At 41.5% G+C, this 26,012-nt stretch overlaps 5 protein-coding genes across 9 annotated transcripts in view; 1 reads left to right on the plus strand and 4 right to left on the minus strand.

The window, feature by feature from the left end:
- LOC108076411 (uncharacterized) overlaps positions 1–22,967 on the minus strand; it is a 40,368-nt gene extending 17,401 nt beyond the window's left edge. Inside the window, exons 1-3 of one of the 3 annotated variants that reach the window (XM_070284732.1) lie at positions 22,716–22,967; positions 22,105–22,530; positions 21,946–22,041 (exon numbers count right to left, since the gene is read on the minus strand). The gene's annotated coding sequence lies outside the window, so the exon portion shown is untranslated. Of the gene's footprint in view, positions 1–21,945; positions 22,689–22,715 lie in introns of those variants that run through there. The other 2 variants (XM_070284731.1, XM_017169252.3) reach the window with 2 other exon arrangements.
- Positions 1–26,012, minus strand: part of LOC108076413 (pneumococcal serine-rich repeat protein) — a 77,407-nt gene that overhangs the window by 24,108 nt on the left and 27,287 nt on the right. The gene's annotated exons all lie outside the window — the stretch shown is intronic.
- LOC108076412 (ankyrin repeat and LEM domain-containing protein 2 homolog) lies at positions 9,321–12,065 on the minus strand. Its single transcript, XM_017169253.3, has one exon. The coding sequence runs from the start codon at positions 11,994–11,996 to the stop codon at positions 9,585–9,587; it is 2,412 nt and encodes an 803-aa protein (XP_017024742.1). The 5' UTR covers positions 11,997–12,065; the 3' UTR covers positions 9,321–9,584.
- Or45a (Odorant receptor 45a) lies at positions 15,233–17,648 on the plus strand. The gene is made up of 3 exons (XM_017168853.2): positions 15,233–15,325; positions 16,396–17,496; positions 17,559–17,648. Exons 1-3 carry the CDS (start codon positions 15,233–15,235, stop codon positions 17,610–17,612), a joined length of 1,248 nt encoding a protein of 415 aa, XP_017024342.1. The 3' UTR covers positions 17,613–17,648.
- On the minus strand, positions 24,696–25,074 carry LOC108076416 (uncharacterized). Its single transcript, XM_017169256.3, has 2 exons — positions 24,977–25,074; positions 24,696–24,913 (listed from the first exon to the last, which is right to left on the minus strand). The coding sequence occupies exons 1-2, from the start codon at positions 25,028–25,030 to the stop codon at positions 24,779–24,781; spliced, it is 189 nt and encodes a 62-aa protein (XP_017024745.1). The 5' UTR covers positions 25,031–25,074; the 3' UTR covers positions 24,696–24,778.

Below are 26,012 nucleotides of genomic sequence, written 5' to 3' on the forward strand. Positions count from 1 at the left end.
AAAGCATAACATTTCGGCTATTGGTCACGGCTCAAATCGTTTAGGCCCCTTCCATCAACGGGGACACTTTTTCCGGCCATTTGCAGTTACTTTACTTGACTGCCAACTGCCAACTGAAGTGGACATGCACAGGACACGATTTCAAATGAATTTCGCATGAATAAACTGGAATATACATATACTGTAAAAGGAGCTAGGAACATTTAGTTGAGATTTTGTTATTTATTTGAGCAATTTTGAAATAGTATGCATATAGTCAAGGTTCAACTATGTTTTTGGTACTTCGAACCGGGTTTTTAATTTACATTTTGTTCGAATTTTGTTTTTGCCAAATTTTTAAAACAAAAATCAATCTAGATATATTTTTCCCCATAAAATCTAGTTGTAAAAATTCCAAAGAAAATCCAATCTTATTGATTTTCCTTAAATCCAATTTCAAGAATTATTTTGGATACTTCAAGTCAGACTTTAAATCAATTTTCTGTGGAATTTTTATTGCCAAATCGACGAATCTCAAATCAAAATCGGTAAATATAGCGGGGGAGAGAGGCAGGAAATAAATTCCGAGGCCTCCGCAGGCGTTAAGGCCAAAGTCAACAACAGGCACTGGTTGGCCTGAAGCCCTTTTTATTTTCCGAGGGCGTGGCACTCTCGGCCATAAACAAGGAGAGCAACAATAATAATAGTAGAAGGAACAGGCTACAGCAGTTTTTAGCCAGAAAAACTGAAAAACCAAAAAGACCAGACGATAACTTTGAGCCAGGGAAAGGGTAGCTAGAAAACCTTTTGCCTGTTTACATTAAAAGCCTTTTAATTTGTATTCTGATTTCAATATTTGCTAGAGCTCAACAATGAAATGAAATCCGGTCGGCGTCCTTCAGCCCAAAAGAAAAGAAAGGATAAATGTGAGAGAGTGTTGTGTGTGAGTGTGTTGTGTGTGAGTGTTGTGTGTCAGTGTTGTGTGTGTGCTTATGTGTCTGAGTGGAAAATGGCGGACGGGAATATGCAAATGACATTAGGCCATGTAGCATAACTTCTGGCACGTTTAGGTCGCGTCGATGGAGCGCAGCAACAAGGTCCTGCCTGAGTGTGTATGTGTGTAAAGAGATGGTCCTTGAATCGTTTTTTAAGTGTTCGTGTCGGAAATCTTAAGATTTTTGACGTGTGTAGGGGGTAAGGAGAGCTCTCCGGCTGGATTAAGTTTATGAACTCCAAACTCTCAGGGGGAAATTAAATTTGAACACGCCGGAAGTCCTGGAATCATGATGTTGCATATTACCAAACCTTGGAAATTTAATGCTTATAGGCTAGAAATATCCTTGGCGTTTGTAGCTGTTTAACATAATTGGGGAGCTAAAGGGGAACTCCCTGCTGCTTCTGCTTCAAAGTAACCCTTTTTGAATCCTGAACAAGAGCTCGATGTGTGGCCAAAACTCGTTTACATGGTCAACTAGCCTGGAAGAGATGCACCTGCTAATTTGGGCAAATAGATGCTCGATGACCCCTGGTATGAGGCCACGCGGCGTATACGCAATGTTAGCTTGTCCCCTTTGGACCCACTCGATTGTGCGAAATTCGAGCACAGCGGGCAGGAAATTTCGCAACCAACTGGTGTCACAGCATGTGATGTGCATCTCGGCGCAAAAATGGCGGTAAAATGCATTTTCTATTTTTCACCAGCCAACCGGAGCTGGACAAGGAGGAGATTGAAGGGTGGTGGTGGTGTCAGGGCAAACCTGCTGACAGATTTGTGCCGGGGAATTCTATTTCAGGAGCAGATTAGAGTTGGCCTGTCATCGCCATGTTTGCTGAAGAACATTGTTACGTTCGGCGGAAATGTTGGTAGCTCTAAGGTCCACAGCGAATGTCAATGGCAATGAGGTTCCAGGTCCCCGATCTCAAAACCCAGATGACCGCAAATGGATATGGCCCTGCCATGTGAACTGGTCAATCGAACAGAGGCTCATCCATCCCCAAGGGTTGGGGACAAAAGGTTTGCGAATGGTTAGCAGATGAGTGACTCCTGGGGAGATGCTGTCAGTGGCAGTGTCAGTTTGGGTTGCGTTTCCGCCGGATGCTACTCTAGATGACGGACCGTCGTCGAGGCTATGTGGCTGAGTGGGCCATCCGGCTACTCCATCATGTGTCCATCCCCGAGCCTTTTGAAGTCATCACAAGTAGCGATTTTTATGCATATTAAAATTATTTTTTATTAGCCTTTCGCAAAGGAAAAAGCTGGAAAAGTCGAAAAAGTTTCCGGGGGCTCCGATTACAACGTCAGACTTAAAGGAAAGTTTCCGTTTGAAGATGCCATGTACATATTGTTCTCGTATTTGTACTGCTCTTATTGAGTTAAACAGTTCCGAAAGTTAAGAAAACAGGTGGGGTAGGGGGTAGGGGGGGTGGCATGTGAGCCAACAACATTTGCAGGATGCTTTGGCACTTGAAGCCGACTTTCTGACTCAAATTCCCATTGTTTGACTTAAATTGCTTGTCCCGAGTTTGCACGCTCTCGAATATTGCATGCGTAAAGTAGACAATGCTCGTAAATAAGTACGAGCAGAGTCGTCTCTGCTGAGGGAAAGTATAGAAAAAGTTGCTTGGTTAATTAAAAGCAACTTGACTGACGCATTGTCCTGGCGTGTCAGGTCCTGCGACTTGCCAGCTGAGTTCCGAGACCGAGATGGCCTGGTCAAGTTCGCGAAAGACATTAAAAAACGAGCGCGGAGAGGTGGTGTAGGGGACATTGCCTCCTTTATTTCGCGGAGGCAAAGACTTAATTGCTTTCCCACAGACACACTGATGAGAGCCAAGTTAGTGGCCATTACGAGCAGCTGCATCAGCAGCCGCGGCAACAGAAGGGCTGAAACAAATTGGGCCCTTGCCTTGAAGAATGCACCGCTTTTGGCTTGGCCCAAATGGGCACAGAGGATCGGAGCAGCTGAAAAGAATGCCTGATGCAAATAACTTGCGAAGGCGGAAGCGAGCCAAGGCGAAACTGACAATGTTGGCAAATGAAAAACTGGCAACAGGAGACGTAGAATAACAGGGAGAAGCAGAAGGAGACTGAGACGTGTAGATGTGGTGGTAAAAAAGGAATCAAGAAATGCCCTGAAATGTGGGCCATGGGCAACAGTTTTTGATTTGCATAAACAAAAGGTTCAAGTGTGGCGAAAGTGGCTGCCCAAGCGGGCAAGCTGATTGAAGATGATGAGGCACAGGTCTCAGTGCACAACAACAAAAATTAAGGGATTAGAAAAATGTATAAATAAATAAAAATTGTATTAATTTTTTAAATTCTAAATTTTTAAAAATTTTTATTGTAATTTTTAAGACTATTTTTATCATAAAAACCCTCATTAAATCTCCCCCTTAAACCCCAGAATCTATTTCAAATATAGAAAATTCCCCCCAGAAAACACCTCTTTTCCATTTCCTGGAAAATACATTTCCCAGAATTCGCTATAATCAAAGAAACCCAATTATTTGTTGCCGTGCAGGCACCATCACCACCAAGGTCGAGCAAGCAAATCCACCTGGACCCAGCAATTCCTTGTACCTTGCGGTCTCTGCGGCATAAAAAGGTGAAGGAAGGCTCGACAGCAGGCAGATGGAGGAGGCGGGATGTCAGGATACCAGGATGATGGGATGTGGCTCGTAGTGGAACGGTTGCTGCTGCTACTGCTGTTGGCCCCCAAGGATGTTGCACACTCAATTTCCTGCGCGCATATCGCGCTTTCGTCTGTCAACAAATGCAACAAAAGAAACAAAGGCTTAACCGGGAGTTGATTGTTTGCCAGCGATGCTAGCCAGCTTGCTTGCTAGCTGGCCCGTTGGCCCCTTTTCGGCCAAGTCTTCAATCCGCCGACGACGACTCTCAGAGCTCGTTGCCCATGCATACTGCAAAAGTTCTTTGGGGGAGGAGAGTGAATGTTTTGCATATTGTTCCTGCTTCTATAATGCAACTTTGATACCAAAAAAACCAAAGATGAGTTGAAGGAGTTATTGTGTTGCACAAGAAGGTGCTAAATATTCATTCAGATCTGTTTGTCATGCGAAAGACAGCAGGCAACTTTGCTTTTCTTTGCATAAATTATGGCCAGCAATTCAAGATATTCCAAGGATATTTGTGAGAGATTTCATCTGAAGATTTTTCATAAATAAATCTTTTAAAGCTGAAAGATCATAAATAAACGGAGGAATTAGTAAGTGAAATCTGTTGAAAACACTCTTAATTTCCCTAAAGACCTTTGCTTTTTAAATAAAACATTAAAATCTTTAAAGTACATAACAGGAAATTCCTTTTAAAGGCTGCATAATCTGCCCTTGTTTCCCTCTTGTTGTGGGAAAACCCATTTTCCTTTTTGCAAATTTGTGCAAATTTGCTCTACGAGACAAGTTCGATTCTCTCTTTATCCGGGGCTGAGGCAAAGATTGATTTTCATGTCCTGTTTTCCGCCAGGATAAGAGTCTCACTGACGTCACAGTCACTGAACACAAACTGCATTACAGCATTTATACACACACACACACTTAGACAATGGCCGTTGTAAATAATAAGGATAGCGTTGACCTTCGGCTGCGTTACGTTTCGGTCAAGGAAATGGCCAGCCTTGCCTCCCCCTCAAAAGGACATTGCGCTAGTTTTCGTTCTCTCTAGATCTCTATATATATTTTTCTATTTTTATATATATATGAAACAAATGCCAGCACATAAATAATTATTTTTTTGCTTACATTTTTAATCACATTGTTTTGTGGCAGTTTTTTTTTTTTTTTTGTTTACATTGATGTCTCTGGGTCACTAAAAAAGGCAACACTTGACAATTTTGCACTGGAAAGTGGGGATTTTATTCATGTTATATGTGTATCTTGTTTTTCTACATTTTTTTAGGCTGATCTCTGTGTGTTTGTGAGAGGGCTAAAAGCTTTCAAGAACACTCACACACAGATTTTGCTCTCGCTTATGTTAATTAAGCCTCCACTTAGCCCCGGCCAAACTATTCGAAAAGAAAAACGCTGAGTGTTGCTCGCTGGCTGCTACTGCTGCTGCTGCTACCCCATTTTCCAGAGCCTTTTAGGCTTTTCAACTGCAGTAGCAGTACCATCGCGCTCTGCCTCCTGGTGACATTGCGCATACGCCACGTGAACGCCTGCAGGCGACACGGCTACCCCTCAGGCCTCAGGCTACAGCTGCTATTTAGCTGGTTTATATATATATATTTTTTTCTTTTTTTGTGGTACCTAATCAGTTTGGCTTAATCAACTTTCGCCTGGGCGACCAGCCTGGCCCTAGATTAGCCGACATTATTAAGGATTAATGCATGCAGCCCCATTGTTGGCTGTTGTTTACGCGACTGCCAACATTTCGGCATTCCGGCATTGTTGTTGCTTCTCCTCCGCCATAATCGTTCGCATCAAGGTCGTTCTCATAATTTCTTCTTTTATTTTTTTTTGTTGTTTGTATTGCCCCCATTGTCAACGCTTTTTTGCTTATTTTTTTCCAACATTTCCCCAGCGTTCCTCATAGATAAAGCGCATAAAAGATCAAAGGCCTTGAATAAAACATCAAATAACGCGCTTGTCAAGCGCCAATCGAGGCATGGTAATGAGAAAAAAACAGTTTGGCATGCCAACCGTCGTCTGCGGAGTGGAAAAGCCGCTCGGAAAAGCCAGGGAGAGGGAGGATGGTCAGCCACTGTCAGCCGTTTGACAAGCGATTAAGCCAACGTGGCCAAAAACCAGGAGTAGCAGCAGTAGTAGCCAGCAACTGGCACATCAATTTGCAGATAAGCTTGCCAAAGTTGGCAATTAGAAGCTGACCAACTAGTTGGGCGTATTAAAATCAATTAGAGAATCGACAAATGGAAAATGCAACTAAACAGGTACGAGAAAGCCACCCACCAGGTAGGAGGTTAGCTGGAAAAGCATTGGAAAAGCATTCAATCTGGTTTTAATGAAGCTGCAATGAGGAGAGAGATCTTTGCAGTGCCCTACACTGGGGAAAACTAGTGAGTCTTTCGGTTTAATAATATATAAGATATTTTTCTTAATCTATAAATATATAAAAAATAATTCAAGTAATCCCTAGGACCTAGGTTTTCCTTTTCAACCAATAATTAAGCTACCGTTAAACTCCTAAGGAAACTTTCCCTCTTAGCAGGAAGCTAATTTTCTCCTACTCCCTCCAAGCTAATAATGACATTTCCCAGTGTATCAGCATATGGCCAATTATTACACACAAAACATTTATTATTAATGAGCGGCTGGCCAGCAGCTATGTGGCTTAAACAGGAGCACACTGGCCCAGACACCATGGCCGCAAGTCGATTAGGCCAATTAGGGTGTGTGTCTGTGTGTGTATTGACAATTGAGGACATTGCAATTAATTAATGAACGAGTAAATGTAAATGTCCAGTGCATGTGCACTTGCTGGCTGGATATATACGGCCAATCTGGGGGCCACTAATTGCGATCTCTCCACTCGCTTTGATGTCCTAATGGCCGCCACCACCACCACCAACGATGATGAAGAGTGGTGGTGACCTCTCTTCTCGTAAAGCAAGAATCGGAAAAGTCACAAGGGGGCGGCGGCAGCCGATTGACACAGTTATTAAAAACGACATGTAGAATTGGCATTCAGGCATGCGGGCAACGACATGGCCATCGACATACTTAGGCGCATAGTTTGACATAAGGCAAGGGGAGCTGGAGTGGATTGGCGGGGGAACTAACTTGGCTGACAGGCGTGCAAAGTGGCCAGCAACAGCAGCAGGGTGCCATAGCCCTTGTCGATGTCGAGATGGCATGCCACTGGCACTCACAACGGAAAAGGAAACATTCCCCGAGATTTTAGCCTCGGAACAACAGGGGGGGTTTAGAGGAAGAAGGCAGTAGCGACAAACGTTAAGGAATTCAATTAGGCAGATGAGTGGATATTTGACTGTATGAGTGTCGTAAGTGTGTGTGTATGTGTTGCCTGATAAAAGTGCTGGCCAAGTCAAAGGCAAAAGCCAAAGCCAAAGCGAGACCCAGAGCCATAGACCGGCTACGACATCTGACACTTCACATGGCCGGATGAGGGCGTCTTATTGGCCTCAAGTTGTGACTAAGCTGATGATGTTGCTGATCCCAGGCCAGAGATGAGTTGCACTGGGGCTTAGAACTAAACTTTTCAATATATAAAACCAACCATCCATTCCATACATCCATACGTATGAGTGTATATCGATGATGCATTGAGTGGGCTGGGTCAAGGGCTCTTTAAGTCAATCAGACCATGAGCACTTGTGGTAGTTTTTCCTCAGACAGAACTAAAAAAGCAAACAAACCTCAAGGAAAGCTAATACTTTTAAGCTTTAAATTGTTTATATTAAATAATAAACTAGGAATTTGAGGGATTTTAAAATTATTTTCTGCATTATAAGGCTAAAAATCGGAAATTTTCTTATAGAAAGTTTCATTTTTAAGGTAAATTATGGTATAACTAGTAAGGTTCCTATATTTTCTATAAGCCGTTTTCTAGAAATAAAACACAAATATATAAAATATATAATTCATCCCTAAATGATCTGCAAGAGGCCCTGAATTCAAAGGGCTCTAAACCACTTTCAATAAAAAAGCAAACTAACTTCAGGAAGCCGAAACTTTTATACCCTTGCAGTTTGTCTTAGGATCATGGCATCTATTCAAAAATCGATCATAACTCAGTCAAAAAAGCTTTAAATTAATTTCGGAAAGCTTTTCTATGTTAAAAATTCAAATTTTTGTTAAATTTTGACAATTTTAATGATGTAACCCCTTACAATATTTTGAAAAAATTAAAAAAAAAATTTTTTTTCTGGGAAGTCTAGAAATACTCGCCTGTTAATGCTGATCAAGAATATATATGATTTATAGGGTCGGAAATGATTGATTCACTAAAGAAAATCATAAAACCCTACAAGAAGACCTGAATTATTTCATTTTTTAAGTGGATATTTTTGGATATTTTGATAAAATATTTTTTTGATTAAACAAAAACCTAACTAAGTTAAAAATACATTTAATTTAATCAATCGAAATTAGGTCAAGAATAAGCTTACATACATAAAAAATGTTTCATTTAAGTGCAAACAAATCCTCTGCCACAAATCAGCCAAGACCACGAGCTTTCTATATATATTCACTCGTGAAATATTATTCATGATCTGGGTTAGTTTCAGCCAAGTCCTTTCTGCAGTCCTGCATTCATTTATCATTCATCTCGGGCTGTGGGTTGCTCCACCTCAAGCTACAGCTCCAGCTTCTCCTGCTCTGATACTTTGTTTGTTCAGCAAATGTTGTGCTGGAGTTTCATCGGGTTTCTGCAAGGATAATGGGTGAGGAGGAGTGGGTGTAGAAGGGGTGCCTCCGTAGATGGCGTCACCGTGTAGCTCGAACGCAGCTCAACTGAACCGTTTTAATTGCTGCATAAATATTAGCTTAAAATTAGCCCATTGTGCGCCGGGATAACGTTCAGTTCAAGCTCAGATTCACTAGCCATTGTGTGCGTTTGCTCCCCGCATATATATATAGTATCTAATATATCTCAGTTTCAGTTTCCGTTTCAGTCTTTAGTCTTTAGTCTCTGTGTGCGTTTCGTGGCGCAGTCAATTACCACATATTTGTCTATAATTAATAAGCTTCCCAGGGGGCCTTCAGATTTGTCTCGCTGCAGCTAAGGCTTTAAGCAAATAGCAATCACTTCTGGCGAGGAGTAGTAGTTGTAGTCGCTGTCTGCAAAGTTCTCGTTTATTCAATAGCAAGTTTTTATTTTATTTTTTCCCTGTATGCAGAGTTTCCACGAAAAGTTTCCATGTTGCCATTGCAGTTGAATAACTCCCCCCCTAGTTCGATTTTTCGTTTATTTATTTATGCCACTTGCTGGGAAAATCCGCTTGCTAGCTCTCGATGCCTCGTCAGGTAATAGCTTTGCGCTGCCCTGTTTATGCTTTCTACGCTTCAAATTAATTTCAGCTAGTACCTAGTCATGTATACAAAAATAAAAAGGGAAAAAACTTATATGCGAAACTGTTGAGTGGGAAATGAATACATTTCCAAAAGAATTCTGAAAATTCATGGCAGAATTGCCATTCAAAATTCACCGATTTGCAGCAGATGGTGTACATTGCACAATTCCTTTGGCATTTACATTTTCTGTAGGTTTTCATATTTGTGAAAATGTATTCAGTTGTTCATTCATGTTCATACACAAGATACGGAATCGAAAGCTTTGATTTTAGCTCTGATTTTAACTTAAATTCAAAGATATTCCCTTTACTTCATGTAATGTTCACTTTTATTCAGTTTGTAAGTATTTAAATATTCAACCAAATATTAGGCACCTTTTAAAAAAAACAATTTCAAAATAAACAAACATTATGTGAGATTACAAATTCATAAAAATTCAAATTAAATTAATGTGCGTATGCTTTAAAAAATGTACGAAAAAACGGAGACGAGTTCTCCACGGGAGAAGCTTTCCCTAGCAATCATTCCTGATATTAATATTCAAAGTTTTAGAAGAAACTTAACATTTAATATAAATTAGTAAATATGGAGTATTAATCGCTATCCGTGAGGGTTACTCCTGGGGATTGAGCTTCCTTGTTGACACTGGGCAACGGCGAGTCCACATCATTTTGTGCCTCGCGGTACTTGCTGAACAGTCCCGGCATCTTGTTCACCGGCGTGTGGAATGACTTTGCGGCGTTTTTAGCTGGAATCGACAGTAAATTCTTACTAATGGCTGATGGAATACTTGCTGGAATACTAGGCTTGGAGCTGGTGCTGGCACTGCCAGAGGTTGCTATCCTCTCAGCCACAGCATTAAGTTTCGGAGTGCCAAATAAACGTTTGGGTTGCATGGATGTGTGACTAGCATTGGAATTATCATCCAATCCTTGCTTGGGCGTGCCCGAGTGCCAGTAGTCCGGCCTGGGCTTCTTCTGGTCGGTTCTGGGCGATGGAAAGAGATCCATATCGTTTGTGGAGAAGCTCTCCATGGCCGCCTTCCATGCATGGACACGCGGCAGCGTTTTCTTATCAATATCCACATTGAATATGGCATTCAGGACATCCAAATCCCTTTTCGTTGGCTCTTTGCCATTGATGAAGAGCTCGTAGGGCTGGATACCCGGCGGCGTGCGGAAATTATCTTCGTCGTCGCTGCTGCTTCCATTTTCGGCATCGAAAAAGAAGTCATCCTCATGGCTGTCCTCATCATCTTTGTCGTTGTTGCTGCGCCAGGCCGTTGTGGAGACAGGTGATGCGACGGATGATACAACCCTGGATGAACCCAATCCTGCATCCGGTGACTGCTGCTGCTGGGCTTGGATAGCGGTGCTAAGACTCTGCTGCAGCTGGGCAAAGTTCCAGGCCACGGTATCCTTTATAGACGTCTCCATTTTTGCCTGCAAATAGGCCTCAAGGCGTTCTAAACCCTCTGCAGAGCAGATGTCCACAAAGGAGTCCAAAAAGTCCCAGTATTCGCGCCATCCCAGCTGCTCCTGGCGAGCCAGCTGGCGTCCAACCACCTCCAAACCCTTTCCGATGTCCGAGTTCTTGATGTGGCGCTCCCGAAAACTATCGTTCTCTGTGCACACCGAAACATTCAGGGTGCGATTGAGACTCATGTCCAGTATCGAGGTATCTTCCGTAATGGACATCGATGCGGTCTCCCGATACAACATGTATAATTCTGGCTTTGCTTGGCGCACCGGTGTAGATGGCAGCTCCAGAGAGTGGACTAGCTTGGGATTATTGTTATTGTTGCTCTCGTAATCATTGGCCAAGTGTAAGGCCGGGCTAAAGAGCATCTTGCGGGACATTTGAATCGAACTCGACTTGCTGGGCGTCACCTTTACCGGCGAGCTGAAGGGCAGGCTGGCCAACGGTGACATGGCGTTGGTGCCCACGCGAGGGGGTGTCTTCCAGCGACGATAAAACTTCATGGCCTTGTCGCGGGACATGGGCCCGGCCAGAGCACTGATCGACAGGTCAACGCTGAGCCCCTCGCACTCGTCTCTCTTGTGCTGAAGATTCGGTGGTTCGTTGGGGGAAAAGGGACGACCCACCTGCGGTGGCAGTTCATGGGTGGCGGAGCGTAGCACAGGCACATAATGCGGGTCGCCCATGAGCAGCTCTAGCTTCTTGATGGTCTCCGGCGGGGCATTGGCATTGCGCTGGCAGATGATGTCCTTGGGCTCTTTGCCGTCTCGATTTGGCAACGACTTGCATTGAGGATAGCCGATGAGCACCTCGACTACCTCTACGTTGCCGCTTTTTACTGCAAAATGCAGCGGTGTCTCGCCGCGTGCCTTGTCCGGCATATTGAGGTAGAAATCCAGCAGATTTGTGTTGAGTGCGGCGCACATTTCGGGGCTTCCCTCCTTCCCAGCGTACAGCTGAGCGAACTCCGGATCCGCCAGGGTTTTTAGCAGCAGCTCTGCGATCTTGGCCTGGTTGGTCTGGGCGCAGACGTGCATGGCATTGTAGCGTGGGCCCTCCTTGAGACTGGTGGGTGTGTCGCCGTTGCTAATCAGGTATCGGGGATTCTCCCAAATGATTTCCTTAACCCGCTCCAACTTGCCTGCCTCAATCTGCTTGCGGAACTCCTGCAGCTCCTGTTTGGTGGGTCCGCGGAAGGGAGCACGCTCGCCGCCACCCGCAGGCAGCTCCTGTGTTTGCTGCTGTTTCTGCTCCTCCTGCTGCTGGCGATCATTGGCTATGGCCTCGATGCTCTCAAATCCAAACTGCACGTAGCTCTCGGCCTGCTCGCGGTTCTGGAATTCGCGAACTCGCGCCTCTTTCTGCGTGCGCAGTACCTCCAGCGCCTTGGACTTCTCGGTGAAGATCAGCCACTCGTACTTGGTGTTGCCCTCATCCGCAGGCACAGCCTGGTCTGACCCAGATGGAAGGGGATCCTCTTTTGCGTCGGATTCCGTCTTCGGAATATAAACCCCGAAGAACGACATCTTTTTTTTAAGAAACAAATGATATTTTTTTAAACCGTTTGAAACTAGGGCTGGGACAACGCTGATAGTTCTGCCTATCGATAGTTGGCATTTTCGATCGTGCTATATCGATAGAGCGAAAATACCATTGTTAGACGGTATCAGAAATATACCAACAATACGGTTACTTTTCAAATTTCGGAAAGAAAATTTTTAATAATAAAAATTATGATAAACTATACAAAAATAGGTTTTTTTTGATAAATTAAGAATTAAATTAAATTATAAGCAAATATTGAAGACCTTTTGTGAGTTATCGATCATTATTAAACTGTTTTACAAACGTGGTTTTCAATATTGTCTTGTTTATAAACATTACTTCAGTGCTTGGCTTCCTTAACTTTATTTTTGAGCTTAAAAAATCTTCAAGCTTGTGTGCACTTTAAGCTGTAAAGCCAAAAATGTGCTACATCTGCTTGAAATTTCACATTGAAACCGGCAGCCTTCATTGCTCGACATTTTTGCATCAATCAAGATGGTCCTTTGGCTTCGTTAGGAACGTTTTGGTGCTGTTTTTTTTGCTCTTGTGTTTTTTTGCGACAATTTGCAAGATCTTCATGCATCAAGGACGGGCTAAACGTATGCAAATCATTATGTTAATCGTGTACCATCAAATTTTCCGGCGTCATTCATCACACTGAGCCACACTTTGCACTTGGTGATGGTGCCAACAGCTGGGCCCCCCAGTCTCCCCTGTACTTTCTCTGTTCTTTCCCAGTTTTAGTTGCTTTTCAGCCCCGTTTTTGCCCATTTTCTCACCCCTTTTTGTTCACAACTTTTGCAGGATAAACCCAGTTGGGAACCCCCTTTTTTTTTGGGCCACTGCTTGCTTGCTTTGCTCTTGCTGCTGCTTAGCGCCCGCGTGGCTAAGTCGAAATTTACACACAGGCCCAGGCCCAGGACGCGTTGAGCGTGGAGTGTGCGCTTGGTTATGCTGAAATTTGCACTTTTCCGAAACTCACACACACACACGGCAGCAGGAGCGGCAAAAGTAAACAAGTTTAGTATAATCAACGTTCCCACGGCAAAAAGTGTTGCACATCCGCTTACATAACACACACACGCACACATCCATGGAGAGCCAGGACATGGAGATGACGTAGTATATGTTTTTATTAGCATGCTTTGTATGCCCTGCATGCTGCTGCTATGCTGTCAGGCTCACGACCATCCTGGGGTGGCCGGGGGCTGCATTTATCAGTTCAGGAGTGGAACGGAGCGGAACGACAGGCACCGGGGGCTTTCGAGGGTCTTTCGAGGGGTTTCGGGGATTCCAGCTGTCTCACGGTGCTCGTAAAACCACATTACCTGTGATTTCCGAACACACACCCACACACACACATACTATGGGATGGCTTGTTCATCAGCGTTGCAGTCGAGCACGAAGCGATTGGATATCTGCCGGAGCTGGGGAGCTCGTTGCTGGTGGCCCTTTGGCGCCTTTGTGCCACGTTCATTGAATGTTTTTCTATTAATTTTTTATTGAATGATGCCGATGCCTTTCTCTGCCCTCCCCCAGCATCCATCGGGCCACGTTTAGAACCATCCAGGGGGTTCCCTGAGGCGGCATGCTAACTTTATTCAATTCCTGCACTGCTCATGCGAAGCACACACACACACACAGAGAGAGAAAGAGAGACTCGCCCCAGTACACGTCCCTATCCAAGTCCCTTCCTTTTTCCCTTACAATCTCACCTCAACTAGTAACTTATTCCTCCTTTTAGCCGGACAAGAGAAGAGGAGCCGTGTAAAGTGGCTGAAAAATTGCTAGTGCTTGCAACGCATTCCACATGAAGGGAAGAATAACCAAAGGGAATCGCCTGGCTCGCTTGATACCCTTAAAAAGGGGAAGAACATAAAGGAAATCAAGTAGAAATTCAAGTTGAAATTCAAGTATCAAGTAAATTCAATGGTAGAAAAGAAAAATTATAATCGAAATTGTGGATATTTGTAAAAACATCATCATATCTTAATGTTATAAACATATTATGTTATTAAATTTAAAAGGTATAAATTCTCTTTATAAAAAAACAACACAAAATAAAAACCTGTAAATAAAGAAGTAACCAAAGTTGTAAACAACCTGTGTGTTCGTGTTCATTTTTTGTTCGACTTTATCTAAGTTAATCTAATAGCTCTTGATAACCCCGCTCATACCACCTAATTCCCTGGGATGCGGCAACAAATGAGGGACATGATGTGAAACATTTTGTTCCTAGTTCCTTAAACTGAACCAAAAGGAGGACGAAGGGGGAAAACGAAGGACTCTGGTGGCTGGCAAGAGCTGGTTAAGCCTCGAACGCCACTCCATTTGGAAGATGTTTTTTACGGCTCGCCACAAGCACATAAAAAACCACCAAAATGGGTGACACACAAAGGAGCAGCCACACACACACATTCACACCAAGGCAATGAAATAAACAAAGCCGCAGAAAGACTTGCCAGGATTCGCTGGAGTGAGAGCGAGAGAAAGACAGAGATAGGGCCAAGTGAAGGAGAAAGGATATGCGAAAAGGCAGGCAAATTTGGTTGGGAGACCAAAAGCCGGACCGCTGTCAAAATTATCAAGCAGCAGGTGTGCAAGCCACCCCCTCAGCCTCTTTCTCCACCTCCTCCCTTCTCTTTCTTTCCCTCATTTGCTGTCTCTTTCCCCCTGGAACAGCCACGGGCATTATTGCTTTTGTGGCTTTTTTTTTGTTGGTAAATATTTTGCATAAAATATCAATTTCATACGAAAACGTGCGAGCATATGAATATGTGCGATTGCAGTGACGACTTCAAACTAATGAAATTTAAATGAAAATTGAAATTTACCAAAAGCTACCAAAGCTGCAAGTGTGTAAACTTAATAAATTGTTGAATACATTACATAATGCCCGGTGGCATTTAGTCTGCTCTAAATAATGTTGCATAACTTTCAGGGCCTGCAGCAAACACAACTTTATTTTTTATAAATCCAAAGAACTGTCAGTTTGGGAGAGACTTTCTTTGATAAAAAGCAAAAAATGCAAATGATGGTTATTAAAATTCCCAGAGAAGGTCACCCACCTTCAGCTTCAGATTAATTGCCAGCATTTAAGGTGACATTAAGCTAGGGGGAAACCCTTGAAAAAATAAAGGGACAACGATACCCGCAAAGTTAATCGAAAAAAAAATGGAAGAGGAGAGAAAACGGAAACGGAAACGAACGTATTGTAATGGCCGATGCCCTGGCAAATGGCAATTTCACTCGATTTGGCCTAGGAATCAGCGATAAAATTCGAAAGCAGATTTACTTGTTGATTTCCACGGTAATTGAATTACCCGCGAATAAAGTGCGGACGAAATGGGTTTCGACATTTTCGGCTGCCCTTCGGCTGCCCCTTTTTTTTTATTTTATTTTGCTGTTTTTGGGGCAAACAAATTGGCAAGAGCAAGGGGTGGAGTGGAGGGGTTAGTCAACGAAATTAATTCCATTTTGGGTTGTGTTTACTGGGTATTTTTTGGCCAACTTTGTGATGACAGCCTTTGGCACCGGCGGGGGGAGGTCTGAGTACACAAAAATTTAATTGCAATCTAATAGACTTTTTATTTTGGGGCTTTTTTGGCCTAATGTATTTTCCAACCGTTGTCAATGTTAGACAAAATATATATATTTAGAATTGATGGGGGTAAAATGAATTAATTATGATAAAAATTATAAGGGTTGAGTGAATAATTTGAAAGGAAATATAAGATTATCAATACTTTGTGGGTAAGAATTTAATTTTTAAACTTAAAAACTATTAATATATGATTTTGTTTTGTCTTGGCAAAAATATTACAATAATTTCCTTGGGTTTTAAGGTTAAGAAATCAATAAATTTAAATCTTAAAATTGTCCTGAAGCTCAGTTAGTCTTTATTATTATTAAAAAACCTGGCTATAAATCACTCTGTAGCCCCAAGGCCTAGCCACTTGTCTACTCAAAGGATGTCAGGCATTTTAACATTTGTAATTGAAAAGAAATACAATTTAGAATGTAAACAAACCAAATGTTAGCCCTGGAAAACTCCACCCTTTCTCTATGAAAATTCCACCCTTTCTCTCAGATTTCCCTTGTTTGTGGTATTTATTTGTTAATACGATATTTACGCCCTCGAAATCCGGCAACTATTATGCCGTGAAATGGGAATTTTTCCAATCAAAACAGCATGGCAGCCGGGCAGCCGGGCAGCCGGTGCTGCGTTTAGTGGTAACCATATCACGTAGCCTGTTAACGGAAGGAATAAATATTTCAGGCACAATTTCAGAGGGGGCGGCAACTGCCAAACCACTTAGCGTGGCCCACACTCATCCTCTCCTGGTTTCACCCATATATAAGTTGCAGTGGAAATCGTAGCTCTGCGTCCAGATACGCTCGAATGTCCGCTATTTTGCTGTACAGCGGAGAGCTCTGGAAATTGTGGGCTTCGATCCAAGTACACCGCAGCTAAAGCTCAAGCATCCCATTTGGGCAGGGATCTTGGTTTTGTCCTTGGTCTCCCACAATTGGCCCATGGCTGTGTATGCCCTGCAGGATCTCTCGGACTTGACCCGGTTAACGGATAATTTTGCTGTGGTTATGCAGGGTTCATTGAGCACCTTCAAGTTTCTGGCTATTGTGATGAAGCGTCGCAGGATTGGAACCTTGATCCATCGTTTGCACCAGCTCAACGAGGAGGGGATTAGGAGTAGCTTTAAAGGTAAAGAGCTCATTCTGGAGGAGAACCAACTGGACAAGTATGTGTCCAAGGCCTTTAGGAATGCCGCCTATGGAGTGATTGTAGCCTCGGCCATAGCTCCCATGCTGCTTGGTCTGCTGGGTTACCTGCGAGTGGGTATCTTTTCACCAACCACGCCCATGGAGTTCAATTTCTGGCTGGACGAGTCCAGAGCCATCTATTACTGGCCCATCTATGTTTGGGGTGTTCTAGGTGTGGCAGCCGCCGCCTGGCTGGCCATAGCCACGGACACACTCTTCTCCTGGCTGGCACACAATGTGGTGGCCCAGTTCCGGCTGCTGGAGTTGCTTTTGGAGCAAAAGGATGACCCAGAGGAGGTGTATCTTGTAAAGTTTATACATCGTCATCGCTTGGCCCTTGAACTGGCCGAGGAACTCAGCTCTATTTTCGCCGAGATTGTCTTTGTGAAATATATGCTGAGTTATTTGCAACTCTGCATGCTGGCCTTTCGCTTCAGCAGGAGTGGCTGGAGCTCCCAGGTGCCCTTCAGAGCCGCCTTCCTGGTGGCCATCGTCATCCAACTCAGCTCGTATTGCTATGGCGGGGAGTATCTGAAGCAGCAGAGTCTGGGCATATCGGAGGCAGTGTACGCCCACAGTGACTGGCCAGAAATGGAGCCGAAGAGACGACGTCTTTGGCAAATGATTATCATGAGAGCTCAGCGACCGGCGAAGATTTTTGGCTATATGTTCTATGTGGATTTGCCATTGCTATTATGGGTGGGTTTTCCTGCAAATTTTCTATGATTATTATAATTTATTTGCTGCATTTTCTTTGACAGGTCACCAGAACAGCGGGTTCCTTTTTGGCTTTGCTAAGGACTTTTGCTTCTTAGACTTAGTAAAATGTTAAAGAAACTAACTCTAAACCTTCGAGTTGGTATATTAAAAGATATTTATAAAATTACTAACTTGAATTCATAAATAACAAAAAGAAAACCTAAGCTTCTAAAGACTTTTACAAAGTAAAATCCATTTAAAAACCCTAAAATCAAATTCTAAAGCTCAATCATAGATTATTTAAAATGTTAAAGAATTAGTAACTTAAACTTGTAACTTAAAAATGTAATAATTAAATTGTTCAACTGCGCAATTTGATTATAATATCTAAACCTAAAAACTTTCCCTCACCTCGCAGCATAATTTTTGAACAATTTACAACTGTGCAGAGTATATGACCCTAATTAGTGGGGATTTGAAAGTATGCTTCAGACTGGATTTATATGTTTTTGACAGAAGCCCAGACCCACCTCAGCCCCCGAGCAGCAACCCCACTGGATGCAGTGTAAGAGCAGCTCCAGTAACATGCCAATGCAGCCGGCAGTTGCTGGAGCATATAAAATTCATGAGCGAATTCCACAGAAGCAGAGAAGCTGTGTGGCCAGGTGGGTTGTGTATGACAAGGATATTTGCTGGATATATACATTGTGTATCCTTAGCAGGAGTTGGAATTTGTTAACTGAAAAGTATGCAACACGGCATGGCTCATCGTTCAGGTGGAGGCGAAACAAGTTGCTGGAAAAATAGCTACTCGAACTATGCGCCAGCCATTCCAGTTAGCCCCGGGGCGGGGCTCGGGCTCTCTCTCTTTTGGCAAGTCTTGGGAAACTTGGGCTAGTTTCGGGGCTTAGAGAATCGGCTGGAATGCGGTCTTGAGCCGGAGACTCCTACGCCTCCGCCTCCATTTCCTCCTCATCCCATTCAATGGCACCAAAGGAATGTTTTGCCTGTTGCGGAATTTTTGGGCTTGCTGCTTGCTCAGTTGAGATTTGAATTCAGTTGGAAATTTGGAATTCGTTATATTAAATTTCACAACTCAGCGGTGAGGTATACCCCCTTTTTTTTCATGTCCTGTGACACACCTTGGATTAGGTAACAAATTGTGCCAAAGCCTTGGCTGGGGCATAATTAATTTTTGTCTCTGACATTTGATTTATTGGCCCTGTGCTGCTGACCAACACAAATTTGCAAGCCAAATCCCGGCAAAAGGTAAAACAAACGAGCGGCGATTAATAAACGGAAATCGCCTTTGGGCCAACCAAGAGGAATACGAGCCATTAGCCACCTGCGGCATAAACAGCAAAATCGAGCATTAACCTGATATATACTATGCATATACATATATATATATATATATGTACAGCAAATTGTGGCCGAGATAAGAGACCTGGCCAAGTTGAAAATAGTGAACAACAGTGAGGGGCGTTTTATGTGTATTAAAAAAGCGAGCTGAGCTCAGGATTCTGTTTGCGGTTCGTTGAGCACACAATAATTCCATCAGCAGCAGCAGCAGCAGGGAAAGTGGGTGTGGCAGATGAAAAGTGTGGAGATAAAAGACCCGCCGGCACTTTCGCTGCAACCCCGCAATTCCTGCGGTTAGTTTTAGTTGAGTTTTCATGGTACCACGGGGCGTATGGTTAATAATCAAATAACAAAAAACCGAATATAGAGTGTGTATGTAGTTGGCAAACATTTATACAATTCACATGTAATTGCCATTCAAAAATTCACCAAAAAGCAACCAAAAAATCAATTGTCAATACGAATTATCATGGCATCCGCGAGGGGAAACCCCCGGAAAGGTGTCCCTCTTTTGCTAGCTATAAATTTCTGCATATTAATTTACCTAATACATTTTATATAGGTATATATTTCTTATATATTTTCTAGATATATATTTTGGTTAAGCATACAAAGGCCTGCCTGCCTGGGCCGAAAGTTTTCTAATTAAAATTATGCGGCTTGTTGAAAGGTTGAACGGAAAAACGGGAGGAAATCGGGTAGGGAAAATGGAAAACATGAGGAAGCCAGAAACGAGTTTTAATAGAAATTACATTAATTAATTTTTAAAATATGCTTAAATACACATTTCTATGCATTAATTAGAGAACACACACACTCACTCACTGACAAAGTAAACAATGAAAAGTGACTGGAACTAACAAACAGCGTTAAATAAAACAACCTAAACGAGGGGGATTTAGGCTAATTAAAATACTCCCCCTTAATTTGTTGTTTATTTGGTTAAATCCAATTTTAATTGCCGACTAAAGTGGAGTAAAACACTTCAGTTACAACGATTACAATGTTTTATTGACTGCTTTTTTCCCCACATAATTGCCAGCGATTTGGACAACATCCAAATCGACTTGTTTTCTTTGCCCTCTCAAGAACGTTAGTTGGGGGGAAAACTGGGGGAAATCTCTCCCTCAAATTGTTATCCCCAATCTCCATTTGCAAATCTCCGTCTCTATTTTCGTCTAGTTTCTAGTTTGCCAACTTTGATTTACGCCTTTGGCCCTGCCCTGTCCTGTCCTAACCCATTTTTATGCGACTTTGTGACCCATTTGAACGATTCGGCTTGCAGCTGCTGGGGAAGTCCCCGGACTCGATGCCACATGCATGACAAGCACTTATGCAAATTATATGGCGCACTTATGCGCGGCCAGAGGATAACACACACATTATTTGGACCGATATTCCGAAAAAGCGAACAAAAAGTTTTGCAACAAGCAACAACTTTGGCTTCGAGCTGAATGGAAATTAAACCAAAACAGAGGATAATGGGGGAAGGATATATGTATCCTGTTTGGGTTTAATGAGTCCAACGGAAAATGTTGAAATAAATTTCTAACAGACTTTAATTAGTGGAAAGTAGAGTTAAAAACTCGAGAGGTTGCAGCTAAATTATTGACAGCATTGAAGAGTTAATTATTTTTCATTAGTTTTTGGAAAATTAAAAGTGAACAGGGAGAGCTTAATGAGACACTTGAAATGGTTATTAATTTAAAGATAAAAATGTGGAAAACTTGAAGTAAAGGAATATAAATATTAATAAATATAATAAATAATTTTAAATAAATAAAATCACAAGAGGTTAATAGTTTAAATAATTAGAATTTGAAAAGCAACTAATAAAAGAATATATACAAATTACTAAAGAGATTATGTATGTTATTTAGCAAATAAAAAAGAAAAACTCCTTTCTACAAATATTTATTTCAATTATTATAACAAAAACCTATAAATTTCTCTTTCATTTTTCACTTAACAATTACGAAAACCATTTAAACCATTGAAAAATTAATAAACCCTTTCACTTAGTGACAAATTATTGACATTTGAGGGCTTAAAATTGTTCAGTGAATATTATTTTAATCAGTTTATCATGACAAATTTTCAGCAAGAGCTAAAATATCAATATAATTGCATTTTTGCTTATTGAAGCAGAAGAAATATTAAAAGCATTTTGACAATTTCCGTACAAAAAATAGGATAAGTAATAATAATAATATTAAGCTTAAACACACATTTTGAGGTTTATAAAAGTTCAGAAAATGCAATCAATCAGCATATTTAAAAATAAACAAAAGAATTTTAAGAAAAATATGTGATGATAATTATTTTCGTTGGCATTTTCAGGTAATTAAAAATCCCCAAAATGATAGCGGTCATTAAATAGTCATATAATTATCATAATTATGTGTGCCAGCTCAAATAGTATTTAAAAATTATTGATGCTGCCACAGAGAGAGAGAGAGGAGAGTTCACTCGAAATTGCAATTACTTTATGCATAATTAAATTACAATTCATTAGACATGAGTGTAAAGGGTACCGGAGGCTTCTAAAATTACAGAAAATTAAATATTACCCAGGGAGAGTAAATCAATAAGCTTAAAATATATATTAGTTTCCGAATATTTCCTGTGGCTTAATTACTGTAATAGAGGGGAATTTCTATATACTCAGGGTCTTGGCTTGACTCGACTCAATTTGGTTTTATAAAAGATAAGGGATGCACAGATATGTAAGTACTATATAGAAAAAATTTAGGTTTGAATGCTGATGATATGGAAATAACAAGTGCCATTGTGTGTCAAAGAATGTGAAATTGTTTAGAAGTAGCGACTCACGGACAAGAAAAGCAAACAGAAAATGTAATATATATAGCCAAAGATATATATATATATGTATTGTATTTGAAAAATGACTTTTCTTCAAAGAACAATTTCCTTTGACTGAGGAATGCGAATGAGTCTGCCACTTTTCTTGTTGCAATGTCGCATGAGTTTGTGATTTCTTTGAAAGTGAGTGTGTTTTTTAATGTGAATTCAATTATTTGTGTGTGCAAAATTCTTATTTCTTGTTCTCTTTTTTGTGTACATTACAATTTTGGGTTCCACTCCGGGCTTGGGATTGGCCTTTGTTGGCTTCATGGTGGCTGTGGCTCCTTCTTTGCTTTCCAATCGAACGGAATATATTTACTTGTAATTTTTGCGGTAGGATATTATTATTGTTTTGCTCGCTCTCCTTTGCTGTTTGCTTACTGTTTTAATTATCTTGCCTCATTTGGCTTTGCCGTCGATTTTTAATTAAATTCTTTTTGACCATAGTTTATTTATTTATGCATTTTTTTTGGCGATTTAACGCGCTCTCTCTCTCTCTCCCTCCTCGTTTTGTGGGTTGTGTTTGGCTTTTTTCCTCTCGAAACCTTTTTTTATATTCATTTGTTTTTACAAAAAATGTTGGCTGCTGTTTCTTTATTTGTTATTGAATTTTTCAATTGGATTGATATTCGATTTATTTGGTTTTTTTATATTTGTTATTTACTAATAAAATGCATGTAAGTCAGTCCGTCGTTTCACAATTTTTGTTTGTTGTTATGCTTGTTGTTTGTCTTGTATATTGGTTTCTTTTTTTTGTTTTTGGTTTTGCTGTGGTGTTTTTTTCTTCTTTCTTTTCTTTTTGGTTAGCTGCAAGGAATTTTCAAAAAAATTCAAAATTTTTAGTTTCGAAAATTCTGGCAATTATCGAGGCTTAAAAAGTGTAGAAGGCAGCAGCTTGGCTAAATGCAACTGCCACATGTTGAAGACACGCAGCCAGCCGCACCCACCAGGCTGCCACGCCTATATTTCCTGGCCACGACAATTGCGCTAACCATTTAGACTTGGCCAAAACACAGACACACGTTCCACGCTTGGCACCACACTTGGCTGGAGCTACGTGGCGGCGGACTTTAAAACTCGTTGCTATTCCAGTTAAAACTCTCTTTCTTTCGATTGCTAATCGCTCGCTTAAATATTTTCTGTATTTTCGAAATATTTTTGAGTTTAGTTCGCTTTGAGACCGATTTCGAAACGTTCCAAGTCCAAGGCGTGCACAGCGCTCGGCGCTCAGAGGAAAAGACAACTTGATCACAGCATGGAAAATGTTCAACTGACCGAGTGGCTAGCCTGTAGACCAGCAGTGAAGCTGCGGCTTTATCAGTTCGTGGCTCCGCCTTCGGCTCGGCACGCAGGACTCGCATTCGTTGCGGTTCGGCTTCGGTTTCGGCTTCGGCCCTCCGATAGCCTCGTGCCACCTCGATGCTCCTCGGGAAGCAACATGTTGAAGGAAAATCTCAAAAAGCCCGAGTGCAACTCGTCGCATTCCACTCGAGGGAGCCCAGCGTGTGTCGTCACGTGTTGCTCTCCCTGCTGCTGCTGGTGGGCAGGATTCGAGTGAAAGCTGTGTGTGTGCCTACGCCCAGACTCGGGCCGGGATAAGTGCCACTGGGTGACTCCGAAGGAAGCTTCCATCCTGCCGCTGCCGTTGCCGCTGATGATGCGCGTCCTCGTTCCCGAACATTGGATATCCTTCGCAGCGGAAATTATGTATGACGAGATATGTATTACTTTGCCATCGAACAAAGGGAATGCGCTTCGCTCGCTATTCTCCTGCCGCCTTTCAGCTTAGCCGTGAGTTTTCATCAGCATTTGGTAATTGAGGACGCGGGGCTTGTTTTTAGTTTCTTATTTTACAGAGCAAGAAAAAGTTATCAAATATATAAGGGGGAGCTAAGCAGGGGATCATATCATATGATTCATAAGGATGTTAGGCGTTTCTTTTCTCTATTTTTATACCTTTTCTTTAATGAAATCAACAAACTTTAAATAAAAATCCATGTACAAAAAGGTATAACATTTTATTTTTAAGAAATTTCATTTAGATTTTTGCGAAATAGAACGGGAACTATTAAAAACTTCCTTAAAATATTTTATTTTAGATAAAAATTGAGAGAAAGCTTCTTAGAATCTTCTTTGAAGTCTTAATATTTGGAATAAAGAACAGGAAAACATTTAAAAATATATTTTTCAAACATTTCTAAATTTTCTTAGAAGCCTTTGAACTTTAATATATATTTTATTTTCATTTTTAACTACTCAGCTTATTGTTAAATAATTTTTCAGCGTGTTTTTAACCGTTTCCCCATCCTAAACCCCACCCCAGCCTCCCTTCTTTGACTGATAGCGATAGCATAACTTTTTCGGTTACTCTCAAAGGTGCATTCACACATGGCTGCATCGAAGTTGCCAAAGTAGAGACTGGCTTAGAAGGTGTTTGTGCTCAAAAAAAAGAATAAAACTAGAGAAATGCAGACGTAGAAGACAGACAAAGGGTTACGGGGACTTTGACTGCCGTCTCCCAGTCGACGTAATGCAATTATACATTGCCTGGCGGCACAGCTCAGCGCAGCGCAGCTCCTTTTGCCATGAGTAATAAGCATTTGCATTTTCACAAAATGTAGAACACAAGGCGCTGAAGAAGTTGCTGCCGCTTTGTGGAGAACCCCTTCTATAGCGAACGGACCTAGGGCCATAAACTCATGCTCATAATTTGTGCACTTTATTAATAAAGTTTGCCAACTTGGCTTGGCCCAGACAGAGTGGAAATACACAAAAGCCGGTAAAGGGGCAACTAAAAAAAAAAGTACAACTAAATAATACAAAAAGTTATAACAATTTTTCAACAATAAAGCTGGTCAAAAGTTGTATAAAACAAAGCTGCATTAGGTGAAGCATTATGATCTAAAAACTGTGATTGATGTAAAAGATTCCCCTCTTTGAAAAAAGAGACTTCAAATTAAAGAAACAAAATCTACTGTCTGCTTTTGCTGTGAAAAGTGTTTATTTAATAAAACTGGAAAAGTAGGAAAATCAGGAGATGTGACCCCCTGAAATCCTAGTTGTTGCTTTGCCCGCTTTGACCTTGTCCACTCTGCTGGTTGCCATTTCCATTGCCATTTGGCGACTTCGGCGGCTGGCCATGTGGTTGTCCATTCTGGCCCTGGGCAGCAACCTGCTGGGGCATCTGGGCCTGGACAAAAAAGCATTAGTATTTCCTGATTGGGAAGAAGCTCCTGCACAGTAAAAATCTTACCAATCCCACCACCAGAATCAAGAGGAAAATGCTGAACAATGCAAACTGCTTCATGTTGAAGTTGTAACTGAAATATTGTCACTAAACTCCGAGCTTATATAGCTCCTGGCTAAGCTATATCTGAGGTAATTATCTCAAAAAACCTGACAAAACAATTTGTAAAATCATTTTGTTTACATTTCTAATCTGATTTATAATTTCTCAATTGCATGTTTATAACTATGGGAAGGTTAAGTGTGTATTAATTTAATGGTTTAATAATTTGCTAGATTTAGTGTTAAGATTTGTTGTGGGAATTCAAAAATATCACGTGGTTTGCTAATTAAATATTTGATAGAAGCTTTAAATATAAGTATTTTCAGGCTTAATTTTTATAATTTTGTATAGTAAATTGACTTTAATCTCTTGTATAATTTATTATAAAATCCCACATGATTGATTTCCCTCTAAACTCTGTATAGTTTTCTTTGTTCTAATCCCATATTCTCCCCCAGCTTACACTCTCTAAATACTTCACAACCTTAAGGTTCTTCTCTAGGAAAGCAATTAATTCCCAGGCATTATTACATTTTGATCGTGTTTGTCTAGGCTGAGTAAACTTATCCATTATTCAAGCTCGATTTTGTGAGATTTTCTATTTTGAGGCTCGTAGCCTCTGCCTGACATTACCTACGTTTCATAAAGGTAACCCGAGTAGCACCCACTTGCCTTTTGCCTCCGCTCCCCACCTCTCTCTCTCACCTGTGTGCTATGCAAATCACCTTGGGGCCACGGTCTCGGGCAAAGCAATTTCGCTCAACATTTCTTGGCGAGTTGACTGGCAAAATGTCTTCGGTTTCAGTTTGAGATTAAATTTTGCCCAACCGTTGGCCAAACAGCAACAAGACTTGCTAGTTCAACAAAAGGCGAAAAAGGTGGAAAAGTCCACCCCCTGTAACCACCTGCCATGTGTGGTCACAGGAGAGAGTCTGTGTTCGTGGAAAAACTGATGCTTGTTTTTTTCCGCTGTTTTTATAGATTTTTATATGGGTTTTAT

Source organism: Drosophila kikkawai, chromosome 2R (genome assembly GCF_030179895.1).
Source record: "Drosophila kikkawai strain 14028-0561.14 chromosome 2R, DkikHiC1v2, whole genome shotgun sequence".
Lineage (NCBI taxonomy): Eukaryota > Metazoa > Arthropoda > Insecta > Diptera > Drosophilidae > Drosophila > Drosophila kikkawai.